The sequence below is a fragment of the Phoenix dactylifera genome, chromosome 2 (assembly GCF_009389715.1).
Source record: "Phoenix dactylifera cultivar Barhee BC4 chromosome 2, palm_55x_up_171113_PBpolish2nd_filt_p, whole genome shotgun sequence".
NCBI classification, from domain to species: domain Eukaryota; kingdom Viridiplantae; phylum Streptophyta; class Magnoliopsida; order Arecales; family Arecaceae; genus Phoenix; species Phoenix dactylifera.
The window spans coordinates 26,789,269-26,807,061 of record NC_052393.1 but is presented as its reverse complement, the minus strand read 5'-3'; the positions used below and the strand labels follow the sequence as shown (position 1 = coordinate 26,807,061).

Here is a 17,793-nt window from a genome sequence, read left to right as displayed (position 1 = left end):
TAGACCCTTGCATGTACTTGGTGTAGCAACCCATTGTCATCTAATAACTTGACATAAAAAGTTGTATATACCTGTTGCAGGTCCAAATCAAAGCCAAGCCAACCCAATGTCACATTCATCATTCCAATAGCCATGTTCTTTGATAAAAGTATTTTAGTAATTTGAGTCACAGATTCAACCCTACTAACTCTCAAGTGGGTAATATGATTAGAGAAATTTTTCTCAAATATGTTTCGGTAAACAAACTATAAAAATAAACTTGACCTACGTTGAATACCAAACTTCACTTCTAACCGCACTCTATAACAATGCCTCCTCAGCCTTCAAACTTTTAAGATCTATAAAGGTGGAAAAACCAAAAGAATGAGCTTAGCAGTCCATTGAGTAAGAATTTATCCCAATTAATTGATAAAATAATGATAAAACATTAATTAAACATGATTTTATGAAATCAATTAAAAGTATATAGCAATTTTAATCCAAATTTTGCAAGCCGTCGATAATTTCAACTCCTTAACAAATAATGATTTGTAAAAGTGACAGAATATCTTGATGGTAATAAAACCATTCCTAAGCATCACTGATGAGTTTTGCAAATGTAAAAAATTACAAATCATTAACTCTTTACTAATCTTTATAAATATGAGCATAACTAACCCCTTGACAAAATTGGAATTATATTTAACCCTATGGCGCAAGTCCAAAATCATATTCAATCATATTGTAGGCTTAGAAGAAAACTAAATCCTACGTGTAAGCAATGCCAACAATTAGCCCTGCTAGTGAGGCCCAGATCAGAGTGACTTTAAGAGTCCAATACCACGAATTTTATGAATCGCATCTTCAAACAATTCTATTTCAGTATTTCCAATAGTCCATGGATTGTATGTAAAATTGAACCATTCCAAGTATAAATCAAAGAATTGTTTCAGGATCACAACCGTTCACCTCTCCTCTCAAGTCTGACCTATCATCACAACCGTTCATCCTTCGGACCCCTTTGCACGTGCCCGTTATGGCAACCCAGGATACGGTGATCGCAATACGACCTGGTTAAAGATTCACCCCTCCAACGGCTGTATTCCCGACGAAGCGTTTGGGAAGAGAGAGTACCAGAAAAAAAAATAAAACTAGCCGTTGCGGCTTTACACCGTCCTCCATTCATAAAAAGGGGATCGCCACATCCCAAACCTTTCAGTCTCAGCAAAAAGAAAAAACTCTCAGGAGAAGGAGAAAGGGCTCTAATCTCGAACTTCTCCCCCTGCAACGATCTCGATCAGTTCTCCCTCAAAGAAAAGCTTCCGTTTTGCGTTCTTCTTCTTCATTCTTAGTCCTTTAGTTTCATTGTTCTCTAACGTTTTCTTTGGTGCAGGGTTTCTCTTTATCTTAGTTTTAATCTCTGTAATTATTTATTTATTTTGTGTTCTAGTCTTTGTTTTCTTGTATTTTTTGTTTTCTGCTAGCAATGGATGCCGGAAGTTTCTCTTCTTCCATCCCTTCCGAGAAGGCCCGGCCTGCATCCCGCCACCCTCTTCGAGAAGTCGGTTCAAGGCCTTACATGCCTTCTCTCCGCTCCTCATCGAAGGATTTTTCTTCCCGGCAGAGCGTAGGCATCATCTTTCTTTTAAAGAATATTTGTGATCCTCAGTAATTAGTTCTTTCCGTACATATGGGTTTTGTCTCGTTGTTTGTCACTCAGATGTTTGTTAAAAGTTCTATGTGAATTCAAGAGAATTTTTTTGTTTTGCCCCTTTTTCTGATCCTCAGACGTTTTCTTTCCTGATTTTTGTGGAAAATTACTGGTTCATGTTTGATTTCTTGGCTTTGGATTTATTTTAGGGCTATGCTGATGATATTACGAGTCCTTTTGAAAGAATTCCTTTTGCCTCTTTTCTGTCCCTAAGACATTCTCTTTCCTGATCTCTGTGGAAAATTACTGGTTCATATTTGACTTCATGGAGAAAACATTTGTTTTTAGGGCTATATTGATGTTTCTGTGCTCTGCATTTGATTTCTTGGCTTGCTGATATTACGAGTCCTTTTGAAGATTGCTTTCTTTATTTGATTTCATCTTCTCCGTATCATCTAAACATTCTTTGCAGTCTGTGAACAAATGTTTTCTCCCGGTCACCGTCCCTCTCTTGGATGTATGCTTTTCTTGCAATCTCTTGAAAGTTCTATTCCGTTATGGAATTTAATACTACCTTCTTTAGGTATTCCAGTTTCTATGTGAAAGTACTGCTTTCTTGGGCTTAATTTTCCTTTTTGGTCAATTGAAGGGAGGAGATAGATTCATTCCGGACCGGTCTGCCATGGATTTTGACATGGCCTACTACCTGCTAACAGAGACAAGGAAAGAGAAGGAGAGCGCTGCAGCTGCATCCCCGTCCAAAGAGACATACAGAAGGCTTCTTGCCGAGAATCTTCTGAATAATAGAACTCGAATTCTTGCTTTCAAGAGTAAGCCCCCGGCACCTGCAGAAGGTTTCCTCCAAGAAGCCCACTCCAATGTCTCTTCCCATCAGGCCAAGCCAGCAAAGCCACGGAGATACATTCCCCAGGTGAGTTTTCTACTTCTTCTGCAACATCTTGTTGTCTATATTTCGTTCTTCTTGGCCAAACACTGTTGTTTCTGTTCTCAAATTTCTTGGGTTTTCTTGATCTTTGGCAGTCTGCTGAGAGGACTCTTGATGCACCAGACCTTGTTGATGACTACTATCTGAATCTGCTGGATTGGGGAAGCAGCAATGTTCTGTCGATCGCCCTTGGGAACACGGTGTATCTTTGGGATGCTTCAGATGGTTCTACATCCGAGCTTGTCACCGTGGATGAAGATGTCGGTCCTGTCACTAGTGTCAGTTGGGCTCCTGATGGCCGGCATATTGCTGTTGGTTTGAACTCCTCCGACATCCAATTGTGGGACTCGAGCTCCAGCAACCTGGTTAGTGTCATTTCTCTGCCCCCTTATTTTTGTTTGCCTATTCTTTGGGTTCCTGTGAAATTTGAATTTGTGGGATTCGGGATGATTGATGAATCCAGGCAAAGATATAATTTTTATTTAGCCTGCATTTGCATTACTTCTGAAAATATTCTTATCTATTCTTGTTGGCCTTGGTTGATGAATGCAATCGAAAAAGTTCTATGGGGCTTGCTCAGGAAGTACTAAAATTATTACATATCAAATACGAAGCTTCTATTCCCTTACTGAAAGAACTTCTTAGGATTTTTTTTCTTTTGCTAATTGTGAATCTGAAGCACTTGTGGTTCTAGATAGTGTACTATGCAGTAGTTCTTGATTCCTTGTTGCATCCAAAGTGATAGCTCTTGTGGTTTCTGAATACTTGTTTCTTATAAATTTGCAGTTGAGAACTTTGAGAGGAGTCCATGGATCTCGAGTTGGATCTCTTGCTTGGAACAACAACATACTCACAACAGGGGGGATGGATGGAAAGATCGTCAATAATGATGTGAGAATAAGGTCGCACATTGTGCAGACCTACCGAGGACACCAGCAAGAGGTCTGCGGGTTGAAGTGGTCTGGCTCGGGACAACAGTTGGCGAGTGGAGGCAATGACAACCTGCTTCACATATGGGACCTATCCATGGCCTCTTCAAATCCATCTCCAGGCCAGAATCAATGGCTCCACAGGTTGGAGGACCACATGGCTGCAGTTAAGGCCCTCGCGTGGTGTCCCTTCCAGAGCAACTTGCTCGCATCCGGTGGTGGTGGTGGTGACCGATGCATCAAATTTTGGAACACCCATACCGGGGCCCGCTTGAATTCAGTGGACACTGGCTCCCAGGTGTGCTCCCTATTGTGGAATAAGAACGAGCGCGAACTGTTGAGCTCTCATGGCTTTACTCAGAACCAATTGACTCTTTGGAAGTACCCTTCAATGGTGAAGATTGCGGAGCTCACAGGCCATACCTCTCGGGTTCTCTTCATGGCTCAAGTATGTTTGATATTTTTTTCAGACTTAACATGGCCATAGATTTTTGATAACTTTATTTATATGTTATAAATTTGATTGTTGATGGGGTCTACTTTTATTGGAATTTGCAGAGTCCAGATGGGTGCACAGTGGCATCTATGGCGGGAGATGAAACGCTGAGATTTTGGAATGTATTTGGAACTCCTGAAGCACCAAAGCCTACTGCTAAGACAGCTAGTACCGGACCCTTTACCAGTTTTAATCACATTAGGTGAGAAAGGAGGTGGAAGAAGGGGATGGGTCTCTCCATATGATCCTTGAAAGCATGGCGTGATGAAAAGAATTGGGATGGGAAGACGTAACCTGCTGTAAGGTAGTTGAAGTTTAAACATTTTGAAATTTAATGCCATCAGATTTTTATCGCAATCTATATGTATTAATCTTAAGTTTTCTCATGTATTTTTTTGCAGATCATATTACTGGCAGACCAATTTCTCTAGAAAGGTGAATAATTTTAAAAACCTCATAATTTGCTGAAGCAATTTTGATTTTAAACTAAGATACAAATGATAAAAACTGATCTCATCAAGACTTGAAATTTATTCTGAATTTGTGATATCAAATTTGTATAAATCTTGTGTTGCATGTGCTTTAGATTTTCAACTTAGATTGAATTTAGTGTTAGTAAAAAGTAAAGAAAAAAAAGAACATCCTATCTTTTGTTCTTAGGTTTTGGCCACTAAATCATCTAATTATAGTAATTTAAGCAAGGTCCGCCGTACCGGTACCGGTCGGCGTACCGGTGGCGACCCGGACCGGTACGAAACCGGTCCCGTACCGGTCCGAACCGGCCCCGTACCGGTCCGTACCGGTTCTTCAACAATAAATTACCGGTACCGGATTTTACGCTGATCCGGTACCGGTCCCAGGCCGGACCGGTACGTACCGGCCCGTACCGGCCGGTACGGATCGGTACGGCAGACCATGAATTTAAGAATGGATAGGCATAGATAGTAATCATCAAATTTACACATAAATTTGATTTTTTTTTTGAAATGATTAATACTTGTGGTTAAGTTTTGCTAAAGTCTAAACTTGTGGGAGCGGCCCTTGGGAGCAATCCCTTTTTCTCATCCCATAAAAAAAATTTAGAAAAGAAAGAAGATAAAAGAAAATTTTAGAGCTACTTTCTTTATATATTTTGCAATGTTTTTTTCTCTTTTTTTTTTTGCGTTTGACTGTCTTTTCACATTTTTGTGTACTAGCAAAACAAAGACTACGACTTGCGTCTAAAAAGCTCACAAATTGGTTTGGATCTTCTAGTGTTTCTCTATAAGGAGAAATTATTAGGTGGACTAGGTCCACCGTAGACCTATGATGAAAATTCATCCTAGCATATATTGCTATTACACATAAAAAGAAGAAAGATGTGGGAAAGAGGGTTGAATTTCATACTAGGTCATAATTAAATTTTCGATAAAGTCATCTAAAAGGCTTACAGATTGGTTTGAATCTTTTTGTGTTTCTCTGTAAGGAGAAATTACTAGGTGGACTAGGTCCACCATAGACCTATGATGAATTTCATCCTAACATATATTGCTATTACACATAAAAAGAAGAAAGATGTGGGAAAGGGGGATGAATTTCATCCTAGGTCACAATTAAATTTCCTATAAAGTCATCTAAAAGGCTCACAAATTGGTTTGGATCTTCTAGGAAGGAGAAATTACCTTCTAGTGTTTGGATCATCTAAAAGACAAGTAGGGGGCATCAACAACATAGAAAATATCTCAATAACTGTTTATAAAAAGAGCGGTTTCTTTAAATTCATCATCTTGAAAGATCCATAGAAGCTAATATCACCTTCTAAACTATATTGTTTACTTGCCTCCTCAGTGCATCCATTTGAAGGTCCAATCTCACCTAGCAAGTGTTTATAAAATATCTCAATAACTGTTTATAAAAAGAACGGTTTCTTTAAATTCATCATCTTGAAAGATCCATAGAAGCTAATATCACCTTCTAAACTATATTGTTTACTTGCCTCTTCAGTGCATCCATTTGAAGGTCCAATCTCACCTAGCAAGTGTTCTATTTCTTAACAATTTTGGAGAGCCAGCTGTTGCTTATGAAATCTGCTCTTTAGCCCTTCTAACTTCATGACAACTTCTTTCATGGTTGGCCTTTCTTATCTTTTCAAATTTAAACATCTCTTGGCAAGTTGTGCAACCACAAAGAGTTGCTCTATTTCAGCTTGCTATACAATTTGAAGCTCTACTAACTAAAGAAGGCTTTACTCATCAAACATCAATGCAAAATACATAGCTAAATTTCTCTGATCTTCCAATCTTGAAAAAGATACTGGCATCTCTCTAGTTAATAGCTCTACAAAAACTACCTCAAAGCTATAGACATCGCTCTTTTCTGTTAGCTTGCTTGTGTGAAAGTACTCTATATCTAAGTATCCAAATGTTCCTTACATGAAAGTGGTTATATGTGTTTGATCAAATCGGACTGACCTCGAGGCTCCAAAGTCTGATACTTTAGCTATATAGTTTTCATCTAACAGTATGTTTGAGGACTTGACATCTCTGTGAATGATTGGTGCTAAGCAGCTGAATCCAGATATGCCAACGCTCCGACGACTTCTGCAGCTATCCTTAAACGAACTTTTCATGGCATTGAGAAATCATGACTCTCGCCATGGATATGGTGGAATAGAGTCCCGTTAGATATGAACTCGTACACAAGTAATGAAACTTGGGTCTCTAAACAGCAACCCAAGAGTCTTACAACATTTATATGATTGATTTGAGAAAGGATGATGATCTCATTGATCTCATTGATAAACTTCCAATGACTAGAATAAACAAGACGCTTGACCCTACATCTGTATTTTGTAGCAGATACTCTAGTTTCAACAATTCTCAGTTGATGATAGTTTTTTCTGCTTGATATATCACATTTCTATAGGACCAATTAAATTCTGTTCATGTAAAGATTAAGAACATATTTGAAACATCTCTACATCTCATTAGACTTGTTTTCGAGAAGAAATATAAAAAAATGACAACTTTTAGGAAAATTAAATAATTTGTTTGTGAGGCACTTCCTTTCAGAAAGAACTATCATCAACTGAGAATTTTTGAAACTAAAGTTCCTGCTGCTTATATACAGGTGTGGGGTCAAGCGTCTTGTTTATTCTAGTCATTGGAAGTTTGCTATCGTACTGGGTCTCAAAGAAAAGAAAACTAAGAAAGATAAAAGCCAAGTTCTTTCAGCAAAATGGAGGCTTGTTTCTACAACAACAAAACTTAAGTCAAGGTTCTAATGCAATAGTGAAGATCTTTAGTATAAAGGAACTAGAAAAAGCAACCAACAACTTCAGTGAGACCCAAATTCTTGGTCACAATGGTTATGGTACTGTATTCAAAGGTGTTTTGCCAGGCTAGAATGTTGTTGCCATGAAGAAGTCCAAATTTGTTGATAAGAGCCAGATCAAGCAATTTATCAATGAGATCATCATCTTTTTTTAAATCAATCATAAGAATGTTGTCAGACTCTTGGGCTGTTTAGAGATCCAAGTTTCATTACTTGTGTACGATTTCATATCCAACGAAAATCTGACCATATCCATGGTGAGAGTCATGATTTCTTAATGTCATAAAAAGTTTGTTTAAGAATAGCTGCAGAAGTCGCCGGAGTGATGGCATATCTGCACTCAGCTGCTTAACACCAATCATTTACAGAGATGTCAAGTCCTCAAACATACCATTAGTTGAAAATTATATGGCTAAAGTATTAGACTTTGGAGCCTCGAGGTCAGTCCGATTTAATCAAACACATATAACCTCCCTCATACAAGGAACATTTGGACACTTAGATCTAGAGTACTTCCACACAAGCAAGCTAACATTGAATATCCAACGAAAATCTGACCATATCCATGGTGAGAGTCATGATTTCTTAATGTCATAAAAAGTTTGTTTAAGAATAGCTGCAGAAGTCGCCGGAGTGATGGCATATCTGCACTCAGCTGCTTAACACCAATCATTTACAGAGATGTCAAGTCCTCAAACATACCATTAGTTGAAAATTATATGGCTAAAGTATTAGACTTTGGAGCCTCGAGGTCAGTCCGATTTAATCAAACACATATAACCTCCCTCGTACAAGGAACATTTAGACACTTAGATCTAGAGTACTTCCACACAAGCAAGCTAACATTGAAAAGCGTTGTCTATAGCTTTGGGATAGTTCTTGTAGAGCTATTAACTAGAGAGATACTAGTATCTCTTTCAAGATCGGAAGAGCAGAGGAATCTAGCTACGTATTTTGCATTGATATTTGATGAGCAACGCCTTCTTCAGCTAATAGAGCCTCAAATTGTAGAGGAAGCTAGAATGGAGCAACTCTTTGTGGTTGCATAACTTACCAAGAGATGTTTAAATTTGAAAGGAGAAGAAAGGCCAGCCATGAAAGAAGTTACTATGGAGTTAGAAAGGCTAAAGAGCAGGTTTCATAAGCAGTAGCCGGCTTCTCAAAATCGTTAAGAAATAAAACACTTGCTAGGTAAGATTGGACCTTCAAATGGATGCACTAAGAAGGCAAGCAGACAATATAGTTTAAAATGTGATATGTTAGCTTTCATGGATCTCCCAAGATGATGAATTTATGAGAAACCGCTCTTTTTATAGAGAGTTGTTGAGATATTTTCTATATTATTGATGCTCCCTACTTTTCTAGGCAGATATTGATTAAATTAATCTTCGAACTTTGCATTTTGCTGCTCTCTCTAATTTACATATCTGGAGATCTATGTGATAAAAACTAGTGATCCAGCTATATACTTATTGATGCAATTATCTCATATTGTACTACTGAGTGTTTAAATTTATCCATGAAATACTATTTGGTGACATGTACTAAATACTATAGTTCTTAGTAAAATTTATCCTACTTGTATGAGTTGTAAGTGCTAAATACTATGGGTTGCTTCTAGAGTTATTAGTGTTTGAAGATTAATTACATATTTGCACATACTTCTATAGGATAGTTTGAGTTAAACATTTGATAGCATGAATGGAACAAAACAAATAAAATATACTAAAGTAATACACTTAAATAATTTAGGATTTTACATATATACACTTGGAGATATGACTTACTATCTATTTACCCTTCAAAATTTACTATTTGCAAATATATCCTCAAATCTTTCTATTTTTGAGGGGACAGTGCTTTAAGTATAAAATGAATTTATTATGATTTCGCGTCAGTACCCCTAAAAAGTTATAAAAAAATGGCTCTTTATGATATAAATTAAATGTTAAATTTTAAAAGTATTAATGCAAAAGTGTAATAATATCTTTTAGATTTAAAATGATAATTTATAATACTATTAGTTGAAAATCTAATAGGAGATGTGTCGTTGCAAAAATAAGATGGTCTAACAGCTAAATATACAAATTGTGATTTTTGGAGAGTAAACACATAATAAATCATATTTATTGGGTTATGTACGTAAAAGTCCTAACAATTTATTAAAAAAATTATATAAATATGAACTACTACAGTTAATGAAATAAATCTCATGGTTGACTACTAAAATCAACAAGTTGCAATTCTTTTAAAAAAAAATGATCCGCTAATTCGTGCAGATTAGAGAACCTTCTTAATTATAGTAATAGATTTGACTAGAATCCTGAAAAATAATAAATATTTACAGAATAAAAAAAAAGGGGGAAATTGCCCCTTCTCACATTTGTGTCTTTGTTCAACCTAAGATTGCCACTGTCAAAAATATACAGGTGCGGCAGAGGATGGCTACTTTTGCAAATTCAACTTCTTTTCTATGGTGGCATATTTACGTCCAGCCATGACACATTCTAATGTGGTAGTTGACACCCTAGCTTATCTCCACATAATATATTGAAGAAACATAGTATGTCTGCCCCCATGCATTGATCCTAAATAGGTAATAGCATTGAATTCACCTATTTAAGTAATGGTTTTGGATTAAGTTTGGAAGTCCGAAATTTCATGAAAACATCATAGATTGAGAACTATGAAGTCCTAAAATCGGGGCTATGTTCATCCAACTAAGAATACTTTCCTTGTTTGTTTGGGTTGAAGGCAACCACTACAAGATCCAGATTCCACATGCTCTTCTTTTCGTCCATACTCCACCTTGGAAGACGGGAAAAAAGAGAAACAAAACAAATAGATAGATCATGGAGTTTCATTGCATTAGATCCATGGAAGGAGAGACAGGAGAAAAAAAGGCCAAAAGAAAGGATTGCTTGTTTTGAGACTGTAGCCTGAAAATAGACTCATATAGGAGGATATACAAGGCCAATTAGATAACAATGCCCAATTGTTTGAATCAGTCAGTACAGCATAACTCAATCCATCTGATCAAGAAATATATATCCAATCAAGGTAATAGATCAGAATTATCAATTATGGGTCCAACAGTAGCTGACAATAGTTGGGTGAAGGACGGATAGGATCGACCAGGAGCAACATCCGACAATCCGAGTCGGTCTGCTCTAGCCAATCCAACCAGTCAAATCTTCAAACACGCATCAAACCACGGTACATGTAACATAATAGAGATTCATAATGATAGAGTCCAGCAGTGCTCGACAATGGTCGAGATAAGCGCGACAGATGGTCACTGCGACATTAGATCAGAAAACTCTACTAGGGTCAACCAGGTAGTAACATCTGGGTGCTCGAATTGATCAAATCCAGTTAGTCTAACAAGTCGATTCAGGAATCAGGCTATAGTATAGATAGCTTAATAAAGATTGATAATTACTTAATTTAAAAAATGTATATTTGTACGTACTAAATTGTTCTCATACATGAGATGTAGGAGAGATTTGTAAGGTATCATCATGTCATAAATCAAGTACACCACATATATATGGTACAAAACAATGTGATCCACATATATTGCCTGAACATTGTCAAGACTAAACCTTAAATTGTGAATTTGTTTTCTAGAGCATATTTCCTCTAATGATTTACGAAATGAAGAGTAAAAAAAAAAGAGTAAAAAGAAGTTCAAATAGGAAAATATAAAGTGAACGAGTCGGACTGAAATGAAGAGCAAAAAAAGACAACAATATGACCGCAAGAAATGAAGTGTATGAAGTTTTACTAATATTAAAAATAAAATGATATGATTTACAATATTGATATTTGTATCATTGTTGAGTATAAGTCGTGTGTAAACAAAATTTTTAGATTATTTAGTTTAGTTTATACTTTTACTACAACTGTCTTCACACTGAGATGCAGAAGATTTTGTTTGATACATTACTATCGTAGAAGTTATAGTTGGATTTAGGGGTTTATTTGGAAGAGGGTGGAGGCACAAGATCTTATAAAAAAATTATTTCTAGCTAATGCTTCAATTCGGTTAATTTTTGGTGGTCTATGATTTGGATAGATGAGTTCTATGCAATCCCAACCATCTTGAATTAGCGGATCACAAGGCTAAGTCGAAGCATGCCTGAACCTTCTTTAGTAGTGAGCCATACCGAGTAGCTCCTAGCAAGGGCTTCAAGATCACAGTAATGCCTGCCAAAACTTTCCTTGTGTACAAATGTCATGTTCAAAGCTAGTTTCTTTAGACACCATGAAAAAGATCACTAACGAGCTCAATCTCTAAGTGTCCCATGAAAAAGATCACTAACGAGCTCAATCTCTAAGTGTGAAATTGTCAGTTTCCTCCTCTTTCTCTCCTCTCAAATTTCATCTATCATCACATCTAATAACTTGACATGAAAATTTGCAAGTACCTGTTGCAAGTCCAAATCCCAGCCAAGCCAGTGTCACATTGATCATTCCAACATCTATGTTCTTTGATAAAAACATTTTAGTATTTTGAATCACAGAATTCAACCCTACTAACTCTCTAGTGGTTAATATGACTAGAGAAAATTTTCTCAAGTATGTTTCGGTACCAAACTCTCTAGAGAAAATAAGTCTGACCTACGTTGAATACCAAACTTCACTTCTAATCACACTCTGTATCAATGCCTCCTCAGCCTTTAAACTTTTAAGATCTGTAAAGGTGGGAAAACCAAAAGAATGAGCTTAGCAGTCCAATGAGTAAGAATTTACCCCAATTAGTTGATAAAATATTGATAAAACAATAATTAAACATGATTATATGAAATCAATCAAAAGTATATAGCAATTTTAATCCAAATTTTGCAAGCCGTCGATAATTTCAACTACTTAACAAATAATGATTTTGTAAAAAAGATAGAATATCTTGATAGTAATAAAACCATTCCTAGGCATCACCAATGAGTTTTTCAAATGTAAAAAATTACAAATCATTGACTTTTTACTAATCTTTATCAATATGACCATAATTAAGCCCATGAAAAGGCCAGAATATTTAGCCTTATGGTGCAGGTCCAAAATCACATTCAATCATGTTGTAGGCCTAGGAGAAAACTAGATACTAAATATAAGCAATGCCAACAATTAGCTGCTAGTGAGGCCTGGATCATAGTGAGACATGAATTTTATGAATCATATCTGCAAACTATTCTATGAATGCATGCGAAATTGAACCTTTCTTCTATTCCAGTATTTCCCGACGAAGCGTTTGGGGAGAGAGAGTACCAAGCAAAAAAAAAAAAAAACTAGCCGTTGTGGGTTCAGATACCCCAACACCGTCCTGCATAAAATGGGGATCACCACATCACAATCCTTTCAGTCTCAGCAAAAAGATATAACTCTTGGGAGAAGGAGAAAGGGCTCTTTTCTCAAACTTCTCCCTGCAACGATCTCAATCAGTTCACCCTCAAAGAAAAGCTCTCGTTTTGTGTTCTTCTTCTTCATTCTCAGTCCTTTAGTTTCTTTGTTTTGTAATTGTTCTGCTCACTAACGTTTTCTTTGGTGCAGGGTTTCTCTTTATCTTAGTTTTAATCTGTGTAATTATTTTTGTGTTCTAGTGTTTGTTTTCTTGTATTTTTTGTTTGCTGCTAACAATGGATGCCGGAAGTTTCTCTTCTTCCAAAGGCCTGGCCTGCATCTCGCCCCTCTCTTCAGGAAGTCAGTTCAAGGCCCTTACATGCCTTCTCTCTGCTCCTCATCGATGGATCTTTCTTCCCAGCAGAGCGTAAGAATCATCTTTCCCGTACATATGTGTTTTGTCTTGTTATCCTATGATTTATGCATATATGTTCTTTGTCACTCAGATGTTTGTTAAAAGTTCTGTGTGACTTCAGGAGATTTTTTTTTGCCGCTTTTTCTGTTCCTCGGACGTTTTCTTTCCAGATTTTTGTTGAAAATTACTGGTTTTTGACTTCTTGGCTTTGGATTTATTTCAGGGCTATGCTGATGTTTCCATGCTTTGGATTCGATTTCATGGCTTCCTGATATTATGAGTCCTTTTGAAAGAATCCTTTTTGCCTCTTTTCTGTCCCTAAGACATTCTCTTTCCTGATCTCTGTGGAAAATTGCTAGTTCATATTTGACTTCATGGAGAAAACATCTGTTTTTAGGGCTAAATTGATGTTTCTGTGCTCTGCATTTGATTTCTAGGCTTGCTGATATTACGAGTCCTTTTGAAGATTGCTTTCTTTACTTGATTTCATCTTCTCCTGGTCTAAACATTCTTCGCAGTCTGTGAACAAATCATGTCTCCTGGTCTCCGTCCCTCTCTTGGATGTATGCTTTTCTTGCAATCTCTTGAAAGTTCTATTCCGTTATGGAATTTAATAGTACCTTCTTTAGGTGTTCCAGTTTTTGTGTGAAAGTACTGCTTTCTTGGGCTTAATTTTTCTTTTTGGTCAATTGAAGGGAGGAGATAGATTCATTCTCTAAAAAGGTGAATAATTTCAAAAACCTCAATAATTTACTCAAACAATTTTGATTTTAAATTAGTACAACAGATAAAACTGATCTCATCAAGACTTGAAATTTATTCCGAAATGCTAAGCTTTCTGGAAGTACCCTTCAATGGTGAAGATGGCGGAGCTCACAGGCCATACCTCTTGGGTTCTCTTCATGGCTTATGTATATTTGATATTTTCTTTAGACTTAACATGGCCATAGGTTTAGACTTAACATGGCCATAGGTTTCTGATGATTTTATTTATATGTAATAAATTTGATTGTTGATAGGGTTCGTTTCTATTGAAATTTGTAGAGTCCAGATGGATGCACAGTGGCATATGCGGCAGGAGATGAAATACTGAGATTTTGGAATGTATTTTGGAATGTATAGGGTCCTTCACCAGTTTTAATCACATTAGTGAGAAAGGAGGTGGAGGAAGGGGATGGGTCTCTATCTGATCCGTGAAAGCATGGCATGATTGAAAGAATTGGGTTGGAAGACGTAGCCTGCTTTTTGGTCACACTGAGGTAGTTGAAGTTTTGATCTGATTTTAGTCATTTTGAAATTTAATATCATCATATTTTTATCGCAATATGTACGTATTCTTTGGTTTTCTCATGTGTTTTGTTGCAGATCATATTACTAGCGGACTAATTTCTCTAGAAAGGTGAATAATTTTAAAAACCTCATAATTTACTCAAGCAATTTTTATTTTAAATTAACATACAATAGATAAAAACTAATCTCATCAAGACTTAAAATTTATTCTGAATTGGTGATATTCATCAAGACTTGAAATTTATTCCAAATTTGTGATATCAAATTTATAATATTAATTTGAATTTAGTGTTGGTAAAAAGTAAATAAAGCCAAAGAACATCCTATCTTTTGTTCTTTTGTTTTGGCCACTAAATCATCTAGTAATATTAATTTAAGAAAGGAAAAGCATAGATAGTAATCATCAAATTTACACAGAAATTTGATTTTTTTAAACGATCAATAATTGTGGTTAAGTTTTGCAGCTGAAGTTTAAACTTGTGGGAGCGGCCCCTAGGAGTAGTCTTGATGCAGAACAATTGCAGGAAGAAGAGAGAAGGGGAAAGAAGAGGAGGGGGAAGAAGAAGAGAAAGGGGAAGAAGAAGACAAGGAGGCTAATTTTCATTCATCGTTCATCAAAACCCTAAACATGAGGATGGACCCATATATATAGGGTCACAAAATAACAAATAAACCCCTACAAGTAAAACAATTCCAAAAAGACCCTAAAATGACAATATACAAATAAACCCAAATGATATATGCAAACAAACCCGATCAATATAAAATAAATTCAACTAAAATAAATCAATCTAAAATAAAATCAGGCTGGTTGAATCGGCTTGGACCTGCTGAGCTGGCTGGATCCTGTGGCGACCGGCTGACCTGGCACTGGTGTCTGCACCAAGTCTTTTTTCTCATCTCATAAAAAAATTTGGAAAAGAAAAGAAAAGAGAATAAAAAAAATTCAGTGATTTTTTTTGGGGAGCGGCCCGGTTCATTGCCTTTTTCATATTTTTGTATACTCAATTTGATAAGAAAGACTAAGTAGGACTGGGCACAATTAAATTTCCTGAAGTTTAAGCTCGTGGGAGCGGCCCCTGGGAGTGGTCCTTTTTCTCATCTCATAAAAAAATTTGGAAAAGAAAAGAAAAGAGAATAAAAAAAATTCAGTGATTTTTTTGGGGGGAGCGGTCCCGTTCACTGCCTTTTCATATTTTTGTATACTCAATTTGGTAAGAAAGACTAAGTGGGACTATGCACAATTAAATTTCCTATAAAGTCGTCCAAAAGGCTCACAGATTGGTTTGGATCTTGTACTGTTTCTCTATAAGAAGGAGAAATTATTAGGTGGACTAGGTCCTCCGTAGACCAATAATGAAATTCATCCTAGAAATACATTGCTATTACACATAAAAAGAAGAAAGATGTGGGAAAAGGGGATGAATTTCATCCTATGTCCATAGTGAATCTGGTCTATGTACGTGACTATATCAATAGTGGGTGGTGTGGAAACATTTTAACTATGTACCTGACTATATCAATAAGAACCAAAATGGTTCGTTACTTGTATCATAAACTCGTAAAATGGAATTTCTCTCCGCTCTCTGTGGATGTAGGCACCTTGCCGAACCACGTAAATTGCTTGTGTCTCTTCATTCATCTTCTAATATTTATGGTGTGGTCTTTCTAGGCTTTTACTACTTTGTGCCAGTATTACCATGCATTGTTGTATTCCTATATTGATATGGCCTAGCTAACATAACTTGATTGTGTTACATATGCCACATATTGTGGCTTAATCAGCAGCTTAATAGTTCGAATTCGTATATACTGTTTCAGTTCCAGTGCTTGGAGAGTTTAAGAAGTCTACATTCATATTTCAAACTCTATTCTGAGCAGTAACTAAATGTGAGATTTGTAAACTTGTCCTAATTTGTTGGACTTGGAGAGTTAAAATGTTGAAGTTTGTAGTCCCCTTCAACTGCACCCATGGCCCTTGGCGAATTAGATGATTTGTGGCCACCAAAGTATTCGTATGGAAATGAGAAAAAAGTGGGAGTAAGAAACAAGGAGAGAGATGTTAGAAGAAAAGAAAAGAGAGTTTCTCTTTTCAAAACTAGTCATAACATTATCAAATAAATGTCCTATTACAAAACTGATGATGACATTGATTAAAACTTAAAAAGTTAAATTATCTGCAATGATAATAAGCCTAATTTCGTCAATTAGAAGAGAAGAAAAGAGAGTTTCTTTTTTCAAAACTAATCATAACATAATCAAATAAATGTCCTATTACAAAATTGATGATTAAATTGGTTAAAACTTAAGTTAAATTATCTGCAATGATAATAAGCACAATTTCGTCGAATTAGGCTTCCCTATGGCGATGCTGGATGTCCGCGAACTGGATCAGTCAGTCGCTATATTACTTGTTAGCATTTAATCATCGAGCTACCTTGTCTCGCTGGAAAAGTATTTTCCCATTGACTTCGCATAAATGTTGGCTCGGACCAACAAATACGCCAACGCTGAGGACATCATGGCTTTCCTCTACGAGTCCGCTAATAGGAGACCCACTCAAGGAAGCAAGGGCTTACCTGTACAGACCCCTACCAATGTTCTTGTTCAAAAATGAAGGTTTTGTCTAACATAACTAGCAAGATAACACCTCACTTTGGATATAGACTTGGATTCGTTTGAGTGGAGACCCACTCAGATCTAGTCAAATCATAAATTGGATGATGGGGGTCCAACAACAACGACCTAAGAAATCAAATGTGATCTACCGCTCCAAATTGCTTGAACACCAAAAATTGTGAGACATGGAAATTCTTGACCTATGCATCAAGTATTCAAAAAATGTGTGTTTATGTGATATACATGCACGCATACATGCATATACATGTATATATACACACACACATAGTGTTGCCGCCAAAATCCGACCCAACCTAATGGCTTTTTGATATTAGTGCTGGATTGAGAGACAGTTACCAAAGATCATCAAATTTTGTTCAGCAAGAAATCCTTCGATGTCTAAGTCAGACAAGAATTTTAAAAAAATAGTAGAGACTTATCCTACTAAATGTGCAGATAAGCTACTTCCCGAGGATATTTGGCTGTGGAAAAGGACTTATCCTGCTTTCATAGCAACCCATATACATCGTGAAGCTAACCAGGTGGCTGATTGGATAGCTAAGCATGAATTGGATCTTGATATCAACTTACAGGCTGGAGACTAGTTTCCTTTGTTTTGTAGAAATTTAATTTTCTACAGGCCATGCCTCCTTCTGTACCAAAAAGTTACCGGACTATGTGCTTGATTGATGTCCTGAGTGCATTTTGCTAGTTTTAAAAAAATTATAAGTTCTATCCAATTTTCATAATTAGAATAAGTGTCTCATCAAGGGTCTTCTAGTCTAGTGGCATGTTGGATTCCAGAGGCTTTGTCAC

At 36.5% G+C, this 17,793-nt stretch overlaps 1 protein-coding gene across 9 annotated transcripts; it reads left to right on the top strand.

Moving 5' to 3' along the window:
• The first annotated feature begins 1,119 nt into the window (after nt 1-1,119).
• On the top strand, nt 1,120-15,845 carry LOC103714521 (cell division cycle 20.2, cofactor of APC complex-like). Of its 9 annotated transcripts, XM_039123813.1 has the most exons (10): nt 1,120-1,606; nt 2,280-2,561; nt 2,672-2,941; nt 3,363-3,953; nt 4,064-4,305; nt 4,403-4,436; nt 12,547-13,080; nt 13,292-13,791; nt 13,876-13,979; nt 14,113-15,845. In XM_039123813.1, exons 1-5 carry the CDS (start codon nt 1,466-1,468, stop codon nt 4,205-4,207), a joined length of 1,428 nt encoding a protein of 475 aa, XP_038979741.1. In that variant the 5' UTR covers nt 1,120-1,465; the 3' UTR covers nt 4,208-4,305; nt 4,403-4,436; nt 12,547-13,080; nt 13,292-13,791; nt 13,876-13,979; nt 14,113-15,845. The 9 variants fall into 9 exon arrangements, with proteins under 9 accessions (XP_038979741.1, XP_038979737.1, XP_038979738.1 ...); XM_039123809.1 differs by lacking the exons at nt 13,292-13,791; nt 13,876-13,979 and having other exon boundaries at nt 14,113-14,327; nt 14,823-15,845; XM_039123810.1 differs by having other exon boundaries at nt 13,292-13,979.
• The last annotated feature ends 1,948 nt before the right edge of the window (nt 15,846-17,793 follow it).

Excerpts from the sequence above, each read along its gene's own strand:
- LOC103714521 (XM_039123816.1), top strand. The coding sequence starts at position 1,466 with ATGGATGCCGGAAGTTTCTCTTCTTCCATCCCTTCCGAGAAGGCCCGG. Across the intron at positions 1,607-2,279 it reads ATTTTTCTTCCCGGCAGAGC|GGAGGAGATAGATTCATTCC; the intron begins GTAGGCATCATC and ends GGTCAATTGAAG. Across the intron at positions 2,942-3,362 it reads ACTCGAGCTCCAGCAACCTG|TTGAGAACTTTGAGAGGAGT; the intron begins GTTAGTGTCATT and ends ATAAATTTGCAG.